Source organism: Cebus imitator, unplaced genomic scaffold, assembly GCF_001604975.1.
Source record: "Cebus imitator isolate Cc_AM_T3 unplaced genomic scaffold, Cebus_imitator-1.0 Scaffold256, whole genome shotgun sequence".
NCBI lineage: Eukaryota > Metazoa > Chordata > Mammalia > Primates > Cebidae > Cebus > Cebus imitator.
The window spans coordinates 1,851,204-1,871,978 of NW_016107571.1; the positions used below are offsets into that span (position 1 = coordinate 1,851,204).

Genomic DNA, 20,775 nt, shown 5'->3' on the forward strand with positions numbered 1-20,775 from the left:
GTTTCTGATTAGCCTTTCCAAAGGAAGCGATCAGATATGCATTTATCTCAGTGAGCAGAGGGATGACTTTGAGTTCTGCCTGTCCTTTGTCCGCAAGGAATTTCCCTAAGGAGGAATTGTGAGTGAGGTATGTAGCTTTTTTATCTTAGTAGCTATCTTTGTTAGGAATAGAATGGGAGGCAGGTTTGCCCTAAGCAGTTCCCAGCTTGATTTTTTTCCCTTTGGCTTAGTGACTTGAGGATCCCACATTTATTTTCCTTTCACACCTTAAGTATTTCAGCATGTGTTTCTGAGCTCACAAGCATTATCTTAATAACCCCAGAACAATGATCAAAATCAAGAACTATAACATTGGTACATTACTATTAACTAATTCATAATACATATTCAAATTGTATTAATTGTTCCAGTATGGGTTTAGCATCCCTAATATGAAATTTCAAATGTTCCCAAACCCAAAACTTTGTGAGCACCGACATGAAACCACGAGTGAAAATTATCACACAAAAACATTAACACAAACTTTGTTTCATGCACAAAATTATTATTATTTATTATTATTTTTTTTTCAGCCAGAGTCTCATTGTATCGCATAAGCTGGAGTGCAGTGGCATGACTTTGGCTCACTGCAACCTCCGCCTCCTGGGTTCAAGCAATTCTCCTGACTCAGCTCCATAGTAACTGGGATTACAGGTGCACACCACCATGCCCAGCCTTATTTTTGTATTTTTAGTAGAGACGGGTTTCACCATGTTAGCCAGGCTGGTCACGAACTCCTGACCTCATGATCCACCTGCCTCAGCCTCCCAAGGTGCTGATATTACAGGCATGAGCCACTGGGCTTGGCTGAAATTCAACTTCTATAATTAAAAACTTGATAGCACGACGGGGACAGTGGCTCATGCCTGTAATTTCAGCACTTTGGGAGGCTGAGGCAGGCAGATCACCTGAGGTTGGGAGTTCGAGACCAACCTGACCAACATGGAGAAAACCCATCTCTATTAAAAATACTAAAAATTAGCTGGGCGTGGTGATGCATGCCTGTAATCCCAGCTACTCAAGAGGCTGAGGCAGAAGAATCCTCAGCAACCTCACTAGTAATCAAGGAAGTAAAACATCAAAACCACAGAGACATGCTATTTTATGTCCATTTATTTGATTAAAAAAAGTTATAAAATGTTAGTCACACGGATCAATAAGATCTCTTATATACTACTGATGAGATTGTAAATTACTAAAAAAAAAAAAACCCGGTTTAGAAAACAATTCAACATTATCCTATGAAACTGGACATTTATAACCTTTATATAAAAAAAAAAAAAAAAAGACACGGAGGGTCTCACTATATTACCCACGCTGGCCTTGGAACTCCTGAGCTCAATTGATCCATCTACCTCAGCCTCCTGAGTAGCTAGAATTACAGGCCAGCTTCAATATACCTTTTTAATCCAATAATTCCACTCCTAGCATCCTTCACCTTCCACCTCTTCATCCTATCCCAGGGAAATTCTTGCATGTGTGCCTCAGGACATATGAATAAGGATCTTCATGGTAGCACTGTGTTAGGCCATTCTGCATTGCTATAAAGGAATACACAAGACTGGGTAATTTAAAAAGAAAAGAGATTTAACTGGCTTACAGTTCTGCAGGCTGTACAGGAAGCATGGTGCTGACATCTGTCAGCTTCTGGTGAGGCCTTGCGCTGCTTACGATCATGACAGAAGGCAAAGGGGGAGCCAGCATATCACATAGTGAGAGTGTGAGTGAGAGAGTGGAGTGCCATATACTTTTAAACAAGAACTCCGGAGAACTCACTCACTATCACGAGGACAGCACCAAGCCAGGAAAGATCCTCCCCTATGATCCAAATGCCTCTCAGCAAGCTCCACTTTCAACACTGAAGATTACATTTCAACATGAGATTAGAGGGCACAACATTCAAATTATATCAAGCACTCTTCATAATAGCATAAAAAGTAGAAAATATTCATAGTCCAAATCAAAAGAAGAATGGATAAATAAATAGTAGTATATTCCATATAATGAGATATTTTACAACAATGGAAATAAACTATAGCTATTATACATGATAATATGGAAGAATCATAGTAACACAATAGAAAAAATGTAAATCTCAGAAAGTTATATATAGTATGTTGTTCAAATACAAGTTTGTATAAAGTTCAAAAACAAGAAAAATGAAAATAATATATTTTTCAGGTGTGTGTGCACACATGTGCAAGCACACACACATATGAATTCTTTAAAATTTCTTTAAAAATCATTTTACAAGGCAAGGATTGCTAAATACTACACTCAGGATATTGATGAAGGTGGGCAGTAGAAAGGATAGAGGAGCAGCCTTTAGGTAGATGTAAATTCCTGGTAATTTTCTATTTCTTTGAGTGCTGGATTGAGTGCTGATTTCATGGATTTTCATTATGTTAATAATAAATAATAAACATTGAAGATATGGACCACTCACTGCTGATTGTATACCATGAATTAAGGATTATAATTAATCCAATTCTATGTACCCAAGTTCAAAGAGAAAATATATTAATAATAGCAATCATTTATGCAGTGCTTACCATGGGCCAAGTATATGGTTTAACCCATTTAATCTTCCCAGTGAGGAGAAAATCAAGGTGCAGAGAGGTTGCCAGTAACTCTTCTGAGGCCCATAGTAGAGTTGGGATTTAATCCAGGCTGGCTGGCTCCAGAGTGTGTACTCTTAATCACTACCCTATAAGGTGTCTAAATAAATAAAAGATAATTATCTTAGGGCTTAGTCACGAAGAAGTTATAGCAGAGTGCTTTCTTTAACAATATTAAAGGAGGAAACACATGGACAGCTCTGTAAGGATTCTAAAACCCCCTGAATTGTATACTTTGAATGGGTAAACTTTATGGTATATAAATTTTATCTTAATAAAGCTGTTTAAAAAACTCACAGATCACAAATCGTGATTTTGTAACACAAACTGGCTCCTGAGTGACTGTTTGCTGCTTTTGAGATTTAATATATGTCTATGGGTAAAATATACACTTTTTCTGCAGACCAAATAAAATAACTGTCAAGACACCACTCACTTTATGAAGGAAGCTGAAATAGAAAATTTTAATCTACTATTATGGGTGGGAAAAAATTTTTAATTCCCAGCTTTAGCCTTTTTGTTTTGTTTTGTTTTGTTTTTGCATCTGCCAAGAAATTGAATGACTCTCAGCTCCCAAGATAAATTTCATATTGCAGTAGTAATTGTCTATGTGTGTATTGAGGATACACAAACAATAAAACCTAGGAAAGGTAAGGGTGGAAAGAGGACATTTGATTGAATACATGCACATAAGTTTAGGATGTCAGTATGTTTTCAGTCTTTATTAAGCTTAATTTATATACCATAAAGTTTACACATTTAAAGTATACAATTCAAAAATTAGCTGGGCATGGTTGTACATACAGGTAATCCCAGCTACTTGGGAGACTGAGATAGGAGAATTTCTTGGTCGAATAATAAATTAATTAATTAATTAAGTATACAATTCAGTGGTTTTTAGTATCCTTACAGAGCTGCTCTGATACCCAAGGAATCTGCTGGTAACATAACCCTGTTTTTTTTTTTTTTTTTTTTTTTTTGAGACTGAGTCTTGCACTGTTGCCCAGGCTGGAAGGCTAGAGTGCTATGGCACAATCTCAGCTCACTGCAACCTCCGTCTTCTGGGTTCAAGGGATTTTCCTGCCTTAGCCTCCCAAATAGCTGGGATTACAGGCGTCCACCACCACGCCCAGCTAATTTTTGTATTTTTAGTAGAGATGTGGGCTGGGGTTTCACCATGTTGGCCTCGTTGGTCTCCAACTCCTGACTCAAATGATACACCCACTTTGGCCTCCGTAAGTGCTAGGATTACAGGTGTGAGCCACCAAATCCAGCCCTGTTTTCATGACTATCGAAAGATCCTCCTCACCTAGGTCAGCTGTTCTCACAAATCTGGCCATGGATCACAAGGAGATCAAATGAAAGCTCAGGTTGCACCTTAGCAATTCCATCATCAACAGCAAACGAAGAGTTCAAAGTCCTGGCCATCTAAACCATGGGTCACTTTTATCCACTTTTACACATGTGCTCTCTAAAGCACATGTGTAAACAGAGGATGTTAAAACCTCACTTGGCTGGGTGCAGTGGCTCATGCCTGTAATCTCAGTGCTTTGGGATGGCTGAGGTGGGAGGATCACTTGAGGCCAGGAGTTTGAGATCAGCCTGGGCAACCTGGCTAGACCTCATGGATACAAAAAAATTAAAAAATTAGCTGGGTGTGGTGGTGTGTGCCTGCCGTCCTAGCTACTTGGGAGGCTGAATAGGGAGGATTGCTTGAGCCAGGAATTCGAGGTTGCAGTGAGCTATGATTGCACCATTACATTCCAACCTGGGTGACAAAGCAAGTCCCTGTCTCTAAAACAAAAAACTCACTAAGTAGCTTTATGCTTTAAAGCAGGGGTTCCCAGCCCCCGGGCTGTGGACCAGTACTAGTCAGTTGCCTGTTAAGACCTGGCTGCACAGCAGCTGAGGGGGGCAGGTGAGGGAGCATTACTGCCTGCGCTCCATCTCCTGACAGATCAGCAGAGGCATTAGATTCTCAGAGGAGGGTTAACCCTATTGTGAACTGAGTATGTGAGGGATCTAGATTGTGTATTCCTTATGAGAATCTAATGCCTGGATGATCTGAGGTGGAATAGTCACAGTCACACATCACAGGCGATATTTTGGCTGTTACTTGTAATGGAATTTAGGCCTTTTCTATCTAATCATAAACCTTACTAGTCCTTTTGGCTCCAGGCAGATTACCAGTCTCCCTAGGCAAGACTTCATACTAGCCAGCTGCGGGCAGTAGCTTCCATCAAGCTCCCTGGTATTTGAAATGGCAAGTCACTAAGCTTGGCATGCCTCTGGCGCATGTTCACACAGACTGGGTGCCTGCTTATCTCCCTGAATTCTTTCTCTCAACTCTAGCGCTCCCTCAACCCCTATCATGGGTTTGGAAAACTACTGATTTGGTCATTATCTTTTTCTTTCATCAGTGAGTCACCTTAGCAGGTCAATTTAGGTTAAAAAGTCACTCTGGTGCCTGGTTTATTATCTCGATTGGCTATTACATTGAATAATCAGATAATGGCTTAACTTCAATTTCCATTTGTGGTCTACTAATATAACCTTGAAGCAAATTTAAACCCAGGTAAACCTTTTTCTTTTATTTCGTGCTTTTACAAAGAATGTGTTCATGTTTTTTTTTTCCCCCCTCTACCAGCATCCAGATTATCTTTAAATATCATTTCCCACTAAAAGGAACCAGGGCTCTCTGGAGAAATGGCTGATTCCACAACTGGGGCAGGAAATCTATCAGGTAAGTCTGGAAGAAAACAATGGAGAAAGGAAGAGTGGGAAGTGTGATGCAGATGAAACAAGACTGACATGATTTGACAATTGTTGAAATAGGGTGTTGGGTACATGGAGTTCTTTATAGTATTCTTTTACATATTTTAAACTTTTTCCATAAAAATAGTTTAAGGAAAATTAAAAATAATTGTTTTTTTAAATTGAAGGAGTAATAGCTTGCTTTTTGTAGAAAACAAAAGATTTCTACAAAGAAAAGTGAAGTCTCCCTCCTATTCCAGACCCTCACACCCAGCCTCAGGGCGATCCTAGTAACACTTTCCCATGTATTTGTCACGGAAGTTTCCAAGCAATTATATTTTCAAACTGTACATACTCACAAATGTAATTTTTTAAACCACAAATGGTAGCATATTATACACATTATTTTAGGCCTTATGGTTTTATTTCCCATTTTAATACAATGAATATGTTTACACATTACAATATCGTAGACTTTCATGCTTTACAATTGAGCTTCTTCCTTCAAATGTCTTTGATCTAATCAAGGGATAGAAGGCCTGCAGCTTCACATTCCTCAGGATTACTTACAAAAAGAAGGATGGCTCGGCCGCTAAATTTAGGTTACAGTTCCTAATCTTAACACGCTTTTCAAGTTTAGGTTTCGGCTTTTGGGACATTATTGTTACCTTGAAAAATGTCATGTTTAAAAACACCTCACACCCTCTATTACAGATTACGTCTTGGGAAACAGGTTGAGGACGGGATCAATGTAAGAATCCCCATAACCTCCGCCCCGGCGAATACCTGGGAGGGCTGCAGACAGTCTAAAGGCTGTGGTGACCTCAGCGCTGCGTCCCTCCAGCAGCCGGCAAAGCGCTAGGGCGCAGGCCGCACCCCGCTAAGCTCGCCATCGCCTGCACCTCCCACAGGTGCTCTGTCCGCCACAGTAATGCTCTACGGAAAAGAGTTGTAAAGGGAACGAGTGGAGGAGCCAAACGAGGTGGATCTGGAGCGGCTGCAAGGTGCCAGTGCTGCTGGCTTCTAACACAATAAGCGGAGTGTGGGGGATACCGAAGTTACAGGGGGGAAACCAAGTGACATATCTGCATGGAGCCTAAATTTCGCTTGATGATTTTCCGGGGAGAAGCATTAGATGTTAAAAAGAAACATAGGTATTTTACGGGGCAACAGAATTTAAAAACCCACACAGATTCGCAAAATAAAACAGGCCGCCCAGAGACACGTCCACGCTGTCCCGACAGTTCCGGCTCCGCCCGCGGGCCAAGAGGCGGGGAGCGACGGTCACTCCCCTCTGCTGCCAAAGTACTTGGGAGGGAACGGGGAGCGCCCGGGAAAGCCGGGCTCCCAAGCGAGGACTGCTTCTTCGCCGCGCAGCTTGAAGTTCTTGAAGCTCCTTGTGTCAGCACCGCCCCAGGGCGTCAGCGTGACCTGGGGCTGCAGGAACCATGAACTCCTTGCTCAGAGGACCCGGGTGACCGCAGGCCGGGCTCTCCCGCGCGCGGGGGGCGGGGCTCCCCCCGGCTATTCACGCAGCGGCCACAGCGACCTAAGATGGTGTCCGCTAGGCGTCCCAGGACGGCTTCCTGAGGGACTGGAGGGCCCCGACAGCCGGAGAGCCTGCCACGCCCCTGGGCCGGCACAGGTAGGATGGCGGGGAGTCCAAAAGTTTCGAACTCCAACGGCCGAAGCACAGCTAAGTACCTCACGGAACTGAACAAATATTTGTGGGAGGACGCTGAAAAGGCGGGGAGGCGGGGCTGGCTCACAGCCACCCTCTCGCGACATCTAAGTGACGTCGCACAGTAAGCACGTGTTCTAGTCTTTCCCCTTCAGTCAGCCTCCTCCTTTACACGGGCCTACCCCTTTAAGCAAGTGATGGACAGTTATTTCAGCCTATCAACTTCCTTGCCGACATCCAATCAGATTTAAACTTCTTTTAGCCGCCGGAGGAGTTGGAAAAAGGGGGTCGACCGAGGGAAGCTCACCGTCTCTCGCGATATCGCTGTGAGGCTGCCTCTGGAAAAAACGCTGAAACAGATGGCCCGACCTCCCAAATAGTGGTTTAAAGGACGGGTTTATAAGCCAATGAAAGGGATGAGGAGGTGGGGTTGCTGCTTTCACCGAGTAAGAAGTACCGTTACAGGGCAGACTTTTCGTCCAATCAAGACCTCCAGACTTCGGGTCACATGACCGTAGAGTGCTGGGGGCGGAGCTACAGCCTGGCGCGAGGAACCGTTAAGATAGACAACAAATATAACCAATGAGGTACTCTGACTGGGGCGTTGAGAACCCAATAACAGTGGTTGGGCGGGCGCCTTCCTGGAGCGCGGGGAGATGTAAAGATAGACAAATAATTTTTCCAATGAGACTGTAGAAGAGAGAGCTAATTGGCCAATGAGGACTGCGGGGCGGGATCCTGTGTCGCGGCGGAGTCCAAGATGGCGGCGTGCGGTTCCGCTGTGTGAAACGAGTGCGGGGTGGCGGGTTAATCACCTCCGCGGAGACGACCTCCGACGACCCGCAACAATGAAGGGGAAAGAGCGCTCGCCAGTCAAAGCCAAGCGCTCCCGTGGTGGTGAGGACTCGACTTCCCGCGGGGAGCGGAGCAAGAAGTTAGGTGGCTCTGGTGGCAGCAACGGGAGCAGCAGCGGAAAGACAGATAGCGGCGGCGGGTCGCGGCGGAGTCTGCACCTAGATAAGTCCAGCAGCCGAGGTGGCAGCCGCGAGTATGACACCGGTGGGGGCAGCTCCAGTAGCCGCTTGCATAGTTATAGCTCCCCGAGCACCAAAAATTCCTCGGGCGGGGGCGAGTCGCGCAGCAGCTCCCGGGGTGGAGGCGGGGAGTCACGTTCCTCTGGGGCCGCCTCCTCAGCTCCCGGCGGCGGGGACGGCGGGGAATACAAGACTCTGAAGATAAGCGAGTTGGGGTCCCAGCTGAGTGACGAAGCGGTGGAGGACGGCCTGTTTCATGAATTCAAACGCTTCGGTGATGTAAGTGTCAAAATCAGTCATCTGTCGGGTTCTGGCAGCGGGGATGAGCGGGTAGCCTTTGTGAACTTCCGGCGGCCAGAGGACGCGCGGGCGGCCAAGCATGCCAGAGGCCGCCTGGTGCTCTATGACCGGCCTCTGAAGATAGAAGCTGTGTATGTGAGCCGGCGCCGCAGCCGCTCCCCTTTAGACAAAGATACTTATCCTCCATCAGCCAGCGTGGTCGGGGCCTCTGCAGGTGGTCACCGGCACCCTCCTGGAGGTGGTGGAGGCCAGAGATCACTTTCCCCTGGTGGCGCTGCTTTGGGATACAGAGACTACCGGCTGCAGCAGTTGGCTCTTGGCCGCCTGCCCCCTCCACCTCCACCACCATTGCCTCGAGAGCTGGAGAGAGAAAGAGACTACCCATTCTACGAGAGAGTGCGCCCAGCATACAGCCTTGAGCCAAGGGTGGGAGCTGGAGCAGGTGCTGCTCCTTTCAGAGAAGTGGATGAGATTTCACCCGAGGATGATCAGCGAGCTAACCGGACGCTTTTCTTGGGCAACCTAGACATCACTGTAACCGAGAGTGATTTAAGAAGGGCGTTTGATCGCTTTGGAGTCATCACAGAAGTAGATATCAAGAGGCCGTCTCGCGGCCAGACTAGTACTTATGGCTTTCTCAAATTTGAGAACCTAGATATGTCTCACCGGGCCAAATTAGCAATGTCTGGCAAAATTATAATTCGGAATCCTATCAAAATTGGTTATGGTAAAGCTACACCCACCACCCGCCTCTGGGTGGGAGGCCTGGGACCTTGGGTTCCTCTTGCTGCCCTGGCACGAGAATTTGATCGATTTGGCACCATACGCACCATAGATTACCGAAAAGGTGACAGTTGGGCATATATCCAGTATGAAAGCCTGGATGCAGCGCATGCTGCCTGGACCCATATGCGGGGCTTCCCACTTGGTGGCCCAGATCGACGCCTTAGAGTAGACTTTGCCGACACTGAGCACCGTTACCAGCAGCAATATCTGCAGCCTCTGCCCTTGACTCATTATGAGCTGGTGACAGATGCCTTTGGACATCGGGCACCTGATCCTTTGAGGGGTGCTCGGGATAGGACACCACCCTTACTATACAGAGATCGTGATAGGGACCTTTATCCTGACTCTGATTGGGTGCCACCCCCACCCCCAGTCAGGGAACGCAGCACTCGGACTGCAGCTACTTCTGTGCCTGCTTATGAGCCACTGGATAGCCTGGATCGCAGGCGAGATGGTTGGTCCTTGGACCGGGACAGAGGTGATCGAGATCTGCCTAGCAGCAGAGACCAGCCTAGGAAGCGAAGGCTGCCTGAGGAGAGTGGAGGACGACATCTGGATAGGTCTCCTGAAAGTGACCGCCCACGAAAGCGTCACTGTGCTCCTTCTCCTGATCGTAGTCCAGAATTGAGCAGTAGTCGGGATCGTTACAACAGCGACAATGATCGATCTTCTCGTCTTCTTCTCTTGGAAAGGCCTTCTCCAATCAGAGACAGACGAGGCAGCTTGGAGAAAAGCCAGGGTGACAAGCGAGACCGTAAAAACTCTGCATCAGCCGAACGGGATAGGAAGCACCGGACAACTGCTCCCACTGAGGGAAAAAGCCCTTTGAAAAAAGAAGACCGCTCTGATGGGAGTGCACCTAGCACCAGCACTGCTTCCTCCAAGCTGAAGTCCCTGTCCCAGAAGCAGGATGGGGGCACAGCTCCTGCGGCAGCAGCCTCTCCCAAACTCTGTTTGGCCTGGCAGGGCATGCTTCTACTGAAGAACAGCAACTTTCCTTCCAACATGCATCTGTTGCAGGGTGACCTCCAAGTGGCTAGCAGTCTTCTTGTGGAGGGTTCAACTGGAGGCAAAGTGGCCCAGCTCAAGATCACTCAGCGTCTCCGTTTGGATCAGCCCAAGTTGGATGAAGTAACTCGACGCATCAAAGTAGCAGGGCCCAATGGTTATGCCATTCTTCTGGCTGTGCCTGGAAGTTCTGACAGCCGGTCCTCCTCTTCCTCAGCTGCATCAGACACTGCCACTTCTACTCAGAGGCCACTTAGGAACCTTGTGTCCTATTTAAAGCAAAAGCAGGCAGCCGGGGTGATCAGCCTCCCTGTGGGGGGCAACAAAGACAAGGAAAACACCGGGGTCCTTCATGCCTTCCCACCTTGTGAGTTCTCCCAGCAGTTCCTGGATTCCCCTGCCAAGGCACTGGCCAAATCTGAAGAAGATTACCTGGTCATGATCATTGTCCGTGGTGCGTCCTAAAGTCCGTGTGTAACTTGTATTTACTACTTTGACATGGTTCCTGTTTTGTGATGTGTAATGGGATACAGCATCAGATGCAATTTTCTTTTTAGTTAGTTGTTAATTATAGTGTTTTCTTTTTTATATTTTTATAAATGTCTTTAAAATAGAAGTCAGGACAATTTAGCTGTTTTTGTTTGTTTGTTTGTTTAGCTATTAAGTGAAAGTGATGCCCTAAAGGTAGCAGGCAAATGGATTTGCTTTAATTAGGAGTCCCCACCCTTATGAGTAATTTTTTTTTCCTCTCTTCAGTTTTTTTTTTTTTTTTTTTTTTTAATCTTGAGCTTAAAAAATCCCGAGTTGCGAAACCAAAATTTTGAAAAGTCAGAATCTGGAGAAAAGAGTCCACTGACCATATAAAGAGTAACATCCATCTAAAAAAGACTTGATTGGTGTGTACATAAATAATTCTTTTACCAGAAGTGTGTATGACTGAAATTTGATCAGGGATCTCAAAGATTTATGCTGGTAAATTGTATAGCATTGTAATTGTTTTAATCAGGTTTTTGAGTATTTCTTAAGATACAGTTTATTCCCAGAGAGTTTGTTTTAACATGCATTTTTAAAATGATTTGTTCTAGAGTTCTGTATCCCGTATATGCACTTTTGGTTTGTAGCAGTAACTGTTCAGTAAAAATTAAGGACTATGTTACAAACCATATATGTCTTATGCTTACACTAGTATGCAAGAAGTGAGTAGGTGCTTTTAAAATCAGAATTATTTGGTCAGTAATTGGTGTGTGGTGGTGTTTTTACTGACTTTTTCAGAGGTGTAGCAGGAACAGTTCTAATTGTGCATATTTCAAAATTAAGTGTTCTTCATCAAAGATGAGTTTTTGTTGTTGTATCCATTCAAATTTCTGGTTTCAATAATAGAAAGAAGAGTTGTCTGCAGGCTCACAGTCATGTTTTGTTTCAGTGGGCATTAATCAGCCATATTTGGATTGCATAATTTTTTTTTAAAGTTATCATAAAATGCCTTTGACATCCTCTTTTAAAATTTTGCTTGTCTTTTATTTTCATATTTAAACAGTAATGACATTACATTATTAGAAATGTTTTGAACATCTTGGAAGTTTTATGTTTAGTATTCTTACTGCTGTCCAGCTACAGAATTGAAATGTCAGTGTAGGAAAACCTTTTCTTAATTGTTTTATTTTCCCAGACACCTGGAATTAATTGCAGGATCATTTAACTTACCTTCACAGTTTCTGTTTTGTTTTTTTTTTGGTTTTGTTTTTTTCCCAAAGCTGAGAATGATATCAACCTCTGGTTCTCGGCAAGGACTTTTGCTGCTTAACGGTAATAGATTACTATTATTATTTTTTTTAATCTACCCCCTCTGTCTCACCCCTACTTTGTCAGGTCATTAGTAACTATATTTTTCCCCTTGATTTAAGTGCTGAAGACTTCAGCTAAGGCCCTTGATACTTAATTATGATTAGAGACTTTTGGACCTTCTGGATCACAGTCATGTTTTTGTTCTATGAAAGTGACTTATTTGAAGCCTGGCAGAACCCAACTGTTTTCTTTCTGTTATCAAAGCTGGTAGTTTTGAAATAGCACCAATAATAACCCAGGGAAAATGTCATGTAATTTTTATTTTACATTATGACAGGTGTCTAATGCATGTCAGCACGAAAGTATCATCACTGCTGTGTCATCCCTCTTGGTTTTCACTATGCATTTATAATTTTTTAAGTGTGCAGGTTTTGTGGGGCTTTTTTGTTGTTGTTGTTTCTTTTTAAACTGGAAACACTAGCCATTTTGAGAGAAGGAAGGTACTAAGCTATGAGCATGAAGGTCCTTGTGCCTCAGGAAAATACCTGAAATCCTACAGTGAAGACTTGATGCTTCTTGCTTTCGAAAAGCAGTGCTTGGTTTGGAGTAGACACTGTTCAGGAACTAATGCAAGCATGGAGTCTGTGCATACATGGGCTCAAAGTATAATTTGTGGCTAGGTACATTTTTCCTGTTGAAATAATCTCACTAACCATTAACTTTTGAAAATCTTTTGATAAGACAGTTGGACAAATGATTTTGCTCTTTGGAGAGTGAAGTCCATGGTATCTAATTTTACTGTCATCCAAAATGTGTTGTTTTTTCTCTTTTTTTTTTTTTTTTTTGTTAGTGTGACAGCTTACAGAAGGGTATATGTTTTTGCTCCATGTTTGTTTGAATCCTTACCTGACATTGCTGCTTTTGTTAGGTCTGGGCAATTTGTGCTTCAGTGTTTTTGAAACAATGATTTGATACCATTTCTAAATGTATGTATTATAAAAAAAAAAATTATGTTTAGTTTGGTCATTACCTACAGAGTGCCATAGTCCACATGAACCTCTTATTTGTATTGCCCATTCTTTTGTGTAGGTTCATAATATCCATAAAGTATCTAGTTAAATCTTCAGAATTCGAATGAAAGCAAAAGTCTAAAACCGTTCTACTTCTCATTAGCCAGGATTTAATAATCCAAATGTTGAATGTTCTTTGTAACAACCAATTTTTTTCATCATTATTTTAATGTAGTTGATTTTTCTGGAACTCAGTTAAAATGGATGGAAAGAAAACTTCAGGATATCATTCAATGACTTTAAGTATTACTGGTAAAAATGTGAAGATAAGACTTTTAGATCACAGCTTCAAATTTTATGGAAAATTAAGCAATCAATACCTAGCCAATAGTTCTACTTTTTGGTTATTTTATTGGGATTCCTATAAATAATTTTTTTCACACAAAGATTTAAATTTTTGGTGTACTTTGACTCTTAGCTGAGAGTGGACAGTTTTTCTTTTGAGGATTACATCTTAAAATGTCCACCCCCGGCTGGTTATAAGCATTTGTCACCTTTTGAAGGTAAAATATACTCTGGCCCTTCTTGACTTACAGATCATTTTAGGCCCAGAGTCAGGTGTTTGGTTATTGCTTTCAGAGTCAGACATTGTTTAGGTTTATTTAAAAACGATTAGCAGGTTTTCACTGACAATGCTTTTTTAAAAATAAAAAATGTCAATCCACCTTTTTAAGGCAGATTGTTCATTATCCATGTACAGTTTGAACTATAGTTTGGGTCCGTATAGGAACCATTCCCCAAAATCTCTGATAACAGAATTAGGAAATCCTCTTGAGAAGAGGGCCTTAATGACCTTTTACGTGAAAAAAAATTTGGAGAGAATTTCTGGACATTTTTTTTTTCTGTCTCTGCCACAGTGTTTGGTTTTGAGATAGGAGTTAGGTATAAGAAGAAGAAGAAGAGAGAAAACATGGCGCTGACTCTGTTATAGTGGTTATAGTGGTATCCCTAAAGGGAGAAAATGATTCAGGTAACCACGGTGAAATGTTAAGCTTAATGAAGAGTTTTATATGTGTGGCTTGAACAGTTGAAAAGTGAGAGTCCTGAAGTGTTCTTTAGCTGTTTAACAATGATTTGTATGAGTGTTTTCTTAAAATAACGGCTACTGTCTTTGGTAACATAGATGAGGGTGGATTTTTAAATGGCTTTGTATCGACCCCTTTCTACAATAATGGAGTAGTCTGTGTTGCTCCATATAAATTACAGAATGAAAATAGATGGGGCAAAAGTTTGACTAAACGTCATCTTTTTATAGTTTCACTTTTTAAGTTCTATTTAGAATATATTGATAGATTATAAATTGATCGTGAAACTTTTCTGAATTTTTCCAACATGTTTTACTCAGTTACATGAGTATAAAGGATATTTCAGTCCTGTTATCTTCTATTGCAGTCTAAAAGAAAACCCCACCCTATTCTATTTGTTATATGTCTAGTCATACAGTAAATTCATTTCAAGGTTTATGCCAGTGGGTATTATTGGTGCTTTTTGAAGTTGAGGTGAACTATCCAAGAAGGTCTTGTTAATGTTATGTTCATCTATAATGGCATAGGGGAAATATATATATTTTTAATATTGTAAACATTTGTACTGAATAACCTTTTTTTCCCCCCCGCAAGCAAAACTGGTTGAACAGCGGATGAAGATATGGAATTCAAAGCTCTAATGGACCCTTTTGAAGAGAAGTTGTGGCTTGTGTGGAGTTTACATGGGCCTCTGATGGAAGAAAGCTAATCTGTTTAATATTTGTGCATTTTACTAAAATGGCAGCTTAAAGTTGTGTATCTGCTATTGTGATGCCAATGCCGGTGTTTTAAGTGGAAAAAAAATGACCTCTTTGCTTTGTGCTGTGTACACAAGATTTCTGGAAAAGTAAAGAAAAACCCTTTTTATGGCTCACACAGCTTAAGAGTAGCTGTCTCTCAAACGTGCGCTCACAGTTGAGCTGCTTTTGTTTTATTCTAAATAAATTGTTTCTTTTGAGGAAAATGTTTTTCTGCCTGGAAGTGAATTGACGGCAAACCTTTGACCCCTTTGTTTGCAGCCGAGGGGGTACTTGCTGCTGCTCAGATCTTGTATGTCTTGAGCAAGAAGCAGGGAGACCATCAATTTCATTTTGACTTATCACAGTGTGTCAATTCTGAAGGATCACTAGTGTTACTGTTGACCCCCTTTGTTTGCAGTGAAGGGGATCATTTGCTTCTCGGTTCTCAACGTGATGAGGAAATGGTGCTGTTTGCTGGCACGCAAGAAGCCGGGGCAGGCACCCTAAGCCTCACCACAGTGCACGAGTCGGGGGCTTTTGCTGGTTTGAAGAGCTGGAGTTGCTGAAATTTAAGTTTTGATTTATTTTGTTCACCCATCACGTTTGGCCTTAGTTTCATTTTTAATTTGAAGAGAAGTTTGAAATTGCTTTATCTTGCACTTAACATTTGCACCAAATTGCCAAAAGAAGGAGAAATGCTCCGTTTGCTTTTTAAATGTTAATGATGATGTTAATAAAGCCATTCCTGACACATTTGAGGAGCTCCTTCGTCTCCAGGGGCTTCTTACCAGAGTTATACAGTCATGGGTTTAGTTCTGAATGGATGAAGAGTTCCTGAGAGCTAGCGTTTGTAATTAGAACCGTTACTTGGTATCTGTGCCTTATTTGACCTTTGGTTCCACATGCCTTGGATGTGCATGCACCGTGACGGTTTCATAGGTACGAACGCACACTCAGGCCCAGTCACTTCGGTTGGTAGTACAGATTGTGAGGAAAAAGATGGAGGCATCCTTAAGGAGAAAAATGTTTGCCTTTAGTTCCTGCATTATCCTGTACAGGGGCTCCTGAGTTTTGGAAGCCTGTTCCCAGTACAGGAGAACAACTCCCCTGTTTGCAGCAGGAGACTTCAGTGCACAGTGACAACGCTGGAGTTCAAGAGGAAGCCAGCAATGCTGCACCATTGGCTTCAGACACCATTGTTGTTGTTTGCCAGTTTTAAACTTACCTAGTTGCAGACGAAGACCACCTTTGAAATGCAGGCTTGTTGGGCTTGTTTTGAATTTTAACCTCGGATGGAAGAGCCCTAGTGCTGTCTGTCTCCATGCGGGATGATGATTGCTAGGCAACAGGTGATTATCAACAAAGGATGCCACGGTTATACTCTGCAAGGTGGTGTTCCAGTGGCAAACAGCTGTATAAACTCTTACAAACAGGTAAGAGGGTTTTTAGAGGTCAAAATGCATTATAATTAATACGGTGAGGGCTTTTAATGTTGGGTCTGTTTCTCTAGGTGGAGGTCTTAAGGCACTCTGCTGCCATTACTAGCTTCCTTCCTTCACCAAAGTGTCATATTTAAGGTTAGAACTTTTGTTCTACTTGATATTTTTATTTTTTAATTTATTTTTAACATTAAAAAATACTTTTAATGTGGGAGCCAGAGTTTTAAAATCTTGGTTATGGATTTGGGACCTATAGCCTTGATGTCCTTTACAATTTTGACATTTGCTGTTAACCTTGGCCTTTACCCTTAGTCATGATTTAAAGATGCAGGAGGATTTACTGCTATAAAAATGTTGCTTGTTTACAAATACTGATTTCTAAACTTCAGAGTTAAGATATTACAGTGTATAACAGCAACAAAAGAAAGTATGCCATCAGATTGTGAGTGATAGATACTTTAGCCAGGTGGTTTTTTTTTTTTTTTTTTTTTTGTCCCACAGAGATTATAAAATTAGACAACCTTAACTTTAGGGGAATGAATAAGCATTGTTGAGAAGTCTGGCTTTTGTCTGCCCTTAACATTTTCAGTATCTATGTAGTTTTACCAGCCTTGTGAACCCTTCTCCCCCACATTAATCAAATTTGAAGTTTTGGCAACTTATCACAAGCACAGCTTTGTTAGTATATAATACAACTTAGGTTTCCTTGCTTTATTTTAAATGGGATCAAAATTTTTGAACAAAATTGTTCTTTTTTCATCTCTTCCAGAAGACATCTAGTATCTAGTAACTACAATAGCTGATCTATACTGGCTACTTTTTCCACAGATTTGATTGAGCTCCTTGTATTGTTTTGCTAGGCAGCTTATGTACCCATAGTTTGATACAGTAAAAAGGAAAAAGTGAACTACAGTGGAATTTTTCAGGTTCTCACTGTCATAAGAATTTTTAAAACTGCTGGTTATGAGATGATGGCTGCCATCTGAGGCTTTTCTAAATGGTCTCTCCCTTGCATTTCTTTAAACATTTTATACCTGATGGAAATGTCAGTTTTCAGTGTGTTTTCTTTTTCTTGCTAGTTCACACCATGAGCCTACTGAGTGGTTTTTCCAGTTAGTAAGCAAATATTTTAAATCACTATGGAGATTTAGAGAGATTATGTTATACTTTCTACATATTTCTATATGCCTGGTGTCTTTTTAAGGTTTCAAGCTTCATCTCTCTAGTAAGAACAAGAAAAAATGTTGCAGACAGGGCATTTATTTATTTGTGTATGAAACCATGTCATACAAAATGGGAAGGTACACAGCATGATGATTTTTTTGAAATTACTGAAGTCATTTTATTCCCAGCTGCACTGTGAAAAAAATTACCTGGGTTGAGTGTTAGATTCAGAGTTCTGGTTTTATAAATTGGAAACTTCCCTTTTGAGTTATTTGTGTGGTTTCCCAGTATCCTTCATGTGATCTAAATTTAGAGTTCTGTAAAGAAACTATTTCCAGGAACACCTTTAAATTGACTTGGGCTCAATTTGAAAAGTTTTGCTGTGAGCACTAAAATTGAAAATAAGGATTATCTTGATTCAGTAAAACAACCTGAATTTCATAAATTGCCACTTCCATAGTTGTACAATTGTTTACAAGCTGTTTATCTGAGGCAATATATTTAGTAGCTTGTAGAGCATCTATTTTTCTTTTGACAGTAGTATATCTGATTATGGCTTCTGACTATCATCTCTATCTCCCATTTCAAGTTAGTCTTTTTGAGCTTTCCCGGTTAAAGATCCTTTAACTTAGTAACTTGAATTATAATCTAGTTTTAAAATCTTGGCAGAGGAATTTATTAAGTAACAAAATTCCTTCAAATCTCAGACAAGTTTGGTCTTGGCAACCAAGAAGAGATTTTGATCTGTCTATTCTCTTCACCAATTTATGCTCTTAATTGGGGAAACTATATATAAACAGGTGAATAGTTAATTTTTAATGATTTTTTTTTTTTGGTGGGGGGGGCAGGGTTTCTGTCGCCCAGGCTGGAGTGCAGTGGTGTGATCTCGGCTCACTGCCACCTCTGCCTCCCGGGTTCAAGCAATTCTCCTGCCTCAGCCTCCCATCTCAGCTTCCTGAGTAGCTGGGATTACACGCCTGGCTGATTTTTTGTTATTTTAGTAGAGACGCAGTTTCACCATGTTGGCCAGGCTGGTCTTGAACTCCTGGCTTGAAGCAATCCACCCACCTTGGCCTCCCAAAGTGCTAGGATTACAGGCGTGAGCTACCACACCCTGCCTCTAATGGATTTTTATTGGTGATATAGGTGTATGAATGAGCATACAAACAGGTAGGTTACTTGAAACTGGGATGGTCAAGAAAGGCTTTACAGAAGAATTTGTTAGAGTAGGACATGGAATGGTAGAGAGAAGTTGAGATGGTTGTGTCAGGCAGATAAGCGTGAGTAAGAATGTAACAGCTTGTGGATTGATGGAAAAGATAAGATGCAAACTGAAGCCTGGAATGCTAGTAAAATGGTTGAGTCAACAAAAATAGGGAATCCTGAAGAGTAGGTCAGTTTGAGGATTGGAGAGTGGAAACAGATCAGTTGGGGCACATTGATAATAGTCATTTATTGACTGTCTACTTCAGGCCAAGGATTCTGCCAAGGACTGTACATACATTGTCTCATTTAAGTCTCAGACCATAATTTGACAGTTTAGTGATAGCGCCACAGTTCTAACCAGCACTTTATCCCAGCTAAGGCTCTCTTGGTCACTCTATTTGTGGAGGCTAGGAATGGGATTAAAGCTGCAAGCCTGAAAAAATGGACAATGGATTTCAAACTATCAACATTGGCAGTACTTGGGAAATGTGCAGGCCCTTGGTACCTCCTAGACATTCTGGGATTTCTTAGGACCAGCATGACCTAGGAGTCTTTGTTCTTTTACAAGCCCCCAGGTAATTCTCATGTATTCTGTGGTCAGTGGGCCATGTGTTGAGCAACACTGGACCATAGAGAGTAGAGTGCTGTGGTAAACTTAGGATAAAGTCATATTTGAGGCATGGGAAGAGAAGATGGTGCTGGAAAAAAGCCTGGGCAGGAAAACAAGAATTGTGTTGTCTCAGAAACTGAGAGGAGCTTCTAGAAGATAACTTCAAAGCTGTTGCAGCAGACTAGGAGAACAAAACTGCAATTGCCATGGAATTTATTACTTAAAATTGTCACTTAAGTGACATAACAGTTTTCTAGTCATGTAATTATTTCTCCAAGAAACTCAATCTAGATTACTATTTAATTTTGCCTCATAACAGCCCTGAAGATGGGTCACTGTTTTGTTTATGAAATGCTGAAGGGACACCAGAAAAGTTTTGTGACTGAGGGATACACAGCCAGGAACTGATTGAGGTATCCTTGAGTTTTCAGATGTCAATCTAAAAATACTATGACTGTAGTCATAAAATTGAAAGTGATGCTGGGATTGAGTGTGTACACATGAAACTTGTTTCCATTAATGGATCATCACCTATATCAGCTACTCCTAAGTTACTAATAGGATTGAGACAAAGGCATTATAGGTAAAAGTATTTTTGTCCTGTAAATGATTGAGTATACTGCATTTGTGTTCATAAGTATAGCCAATGAACTATTCAGATATTTGGGTACATATTATATACTAGACGTTATTCTAGATCTTGGGAGTATATTTGTGAAAAAACGAGACGTGTTTCTCTTTTCTCATGGAGCTTACAGTCTGGTGGAAGAAAGGAGGTGGTAAGCTATGAATTAGGGCTGTTAGGCTCCAGACAAAGGGTTTGGATTGTATTTATTTATTTATTTATTTATTTATTTGACTTTAGGTGCATACTATATCTGGATTGTATTCTAAATGCTGATTGCTGTGGGAAGCCATTGCAGGTTTTAAGCAGGGAGAGTGATATAATTTGATCAAGATTTGACTACCTAAGGAAAGTAATAAATTTCCTTCAAATGCCAAAGAAAATAAATTATTAGCATTTCACAAATTCTCTGTGAGACTATAAATATGTTCTTGTTAGAGATCAGCACTGCTCTTTTATTTAAGTACAATAATAAAGATTTTATTTTTGGGGGGCTCATAATTGTTGACCATCCTGAACTTTCAAAGCAGTCTTCTTTCTGAAGATGCTTCATTTTCTGAGCATGCCACTTCATATTATTTCTGCTTTCAATAAACTGTCATGACATTTTCCATTGTAGTCATATATATGACTGATATAACACACTGACCATGCTTTCTGTATTTCATAACTTGCAGTTTTTCTAGTGATATCTAACCAAACTCCCTTGCTAAAAAATAATTTAGAGGATCTTTTTGTGAAATGGGTGTTATCCTATGCAAATAAGTTACATGTGTGTATACAGTTTTTAAGTGCAGAATTTATTTGACATTTCTCAGGTAACCAGATTCCTTTTTACCTATGAAAACTTAGGGAAAAATTTTTGTGCATAAGTTATTACACCAATGTCCA

At 41.4% G+C, this 20,775-nt stretch overlaps 1 protein-coding gene and 1 long non-coding RNA gene across 2 annotated transcripts in view; one reads left to right on the forward strand and one right to left on the reverse strand.

Annotated features, from left to right (window-relative positions):
- LOC119467049 overlaps positions 1 to 6,652 on the reverse strand; it is a 23,914-nt gene extending 17,262 nt beyond the window's left edge. The window contains exon 1 of the long non-coding RNA XR_005195571.1: positions 6,019 to 6,652. This is a non-coding gene — a long non-coding RNA (uncharacterized LOC119467049). The remainder of the gene's footprint in view (positions 1 to 6,018) is intronic.
- Positions 6,652 to 15,068, forward strand: RBM15 (RNA binding motif protein 15). Its single transcript, XM_017499315.2, has 2 exons — positions 6,652 to 10,674; positions 14,695 to 15,068. The coding sequence occupies exons 1-2, from the start codon at positions 7,809 to 7,811 to the stop codon at positions 14,739 to 14,741; spliced, it is 2,913 nt and encodes a 970-aa protein (XP_017354804.1). The 5' UTR covers positions 6,652 to 7,808; the 3' UTR covers positions 14,742 to 15,068.
- Positions 15,069 to 20,775: the final 5,707 nt, after the last annotated feature.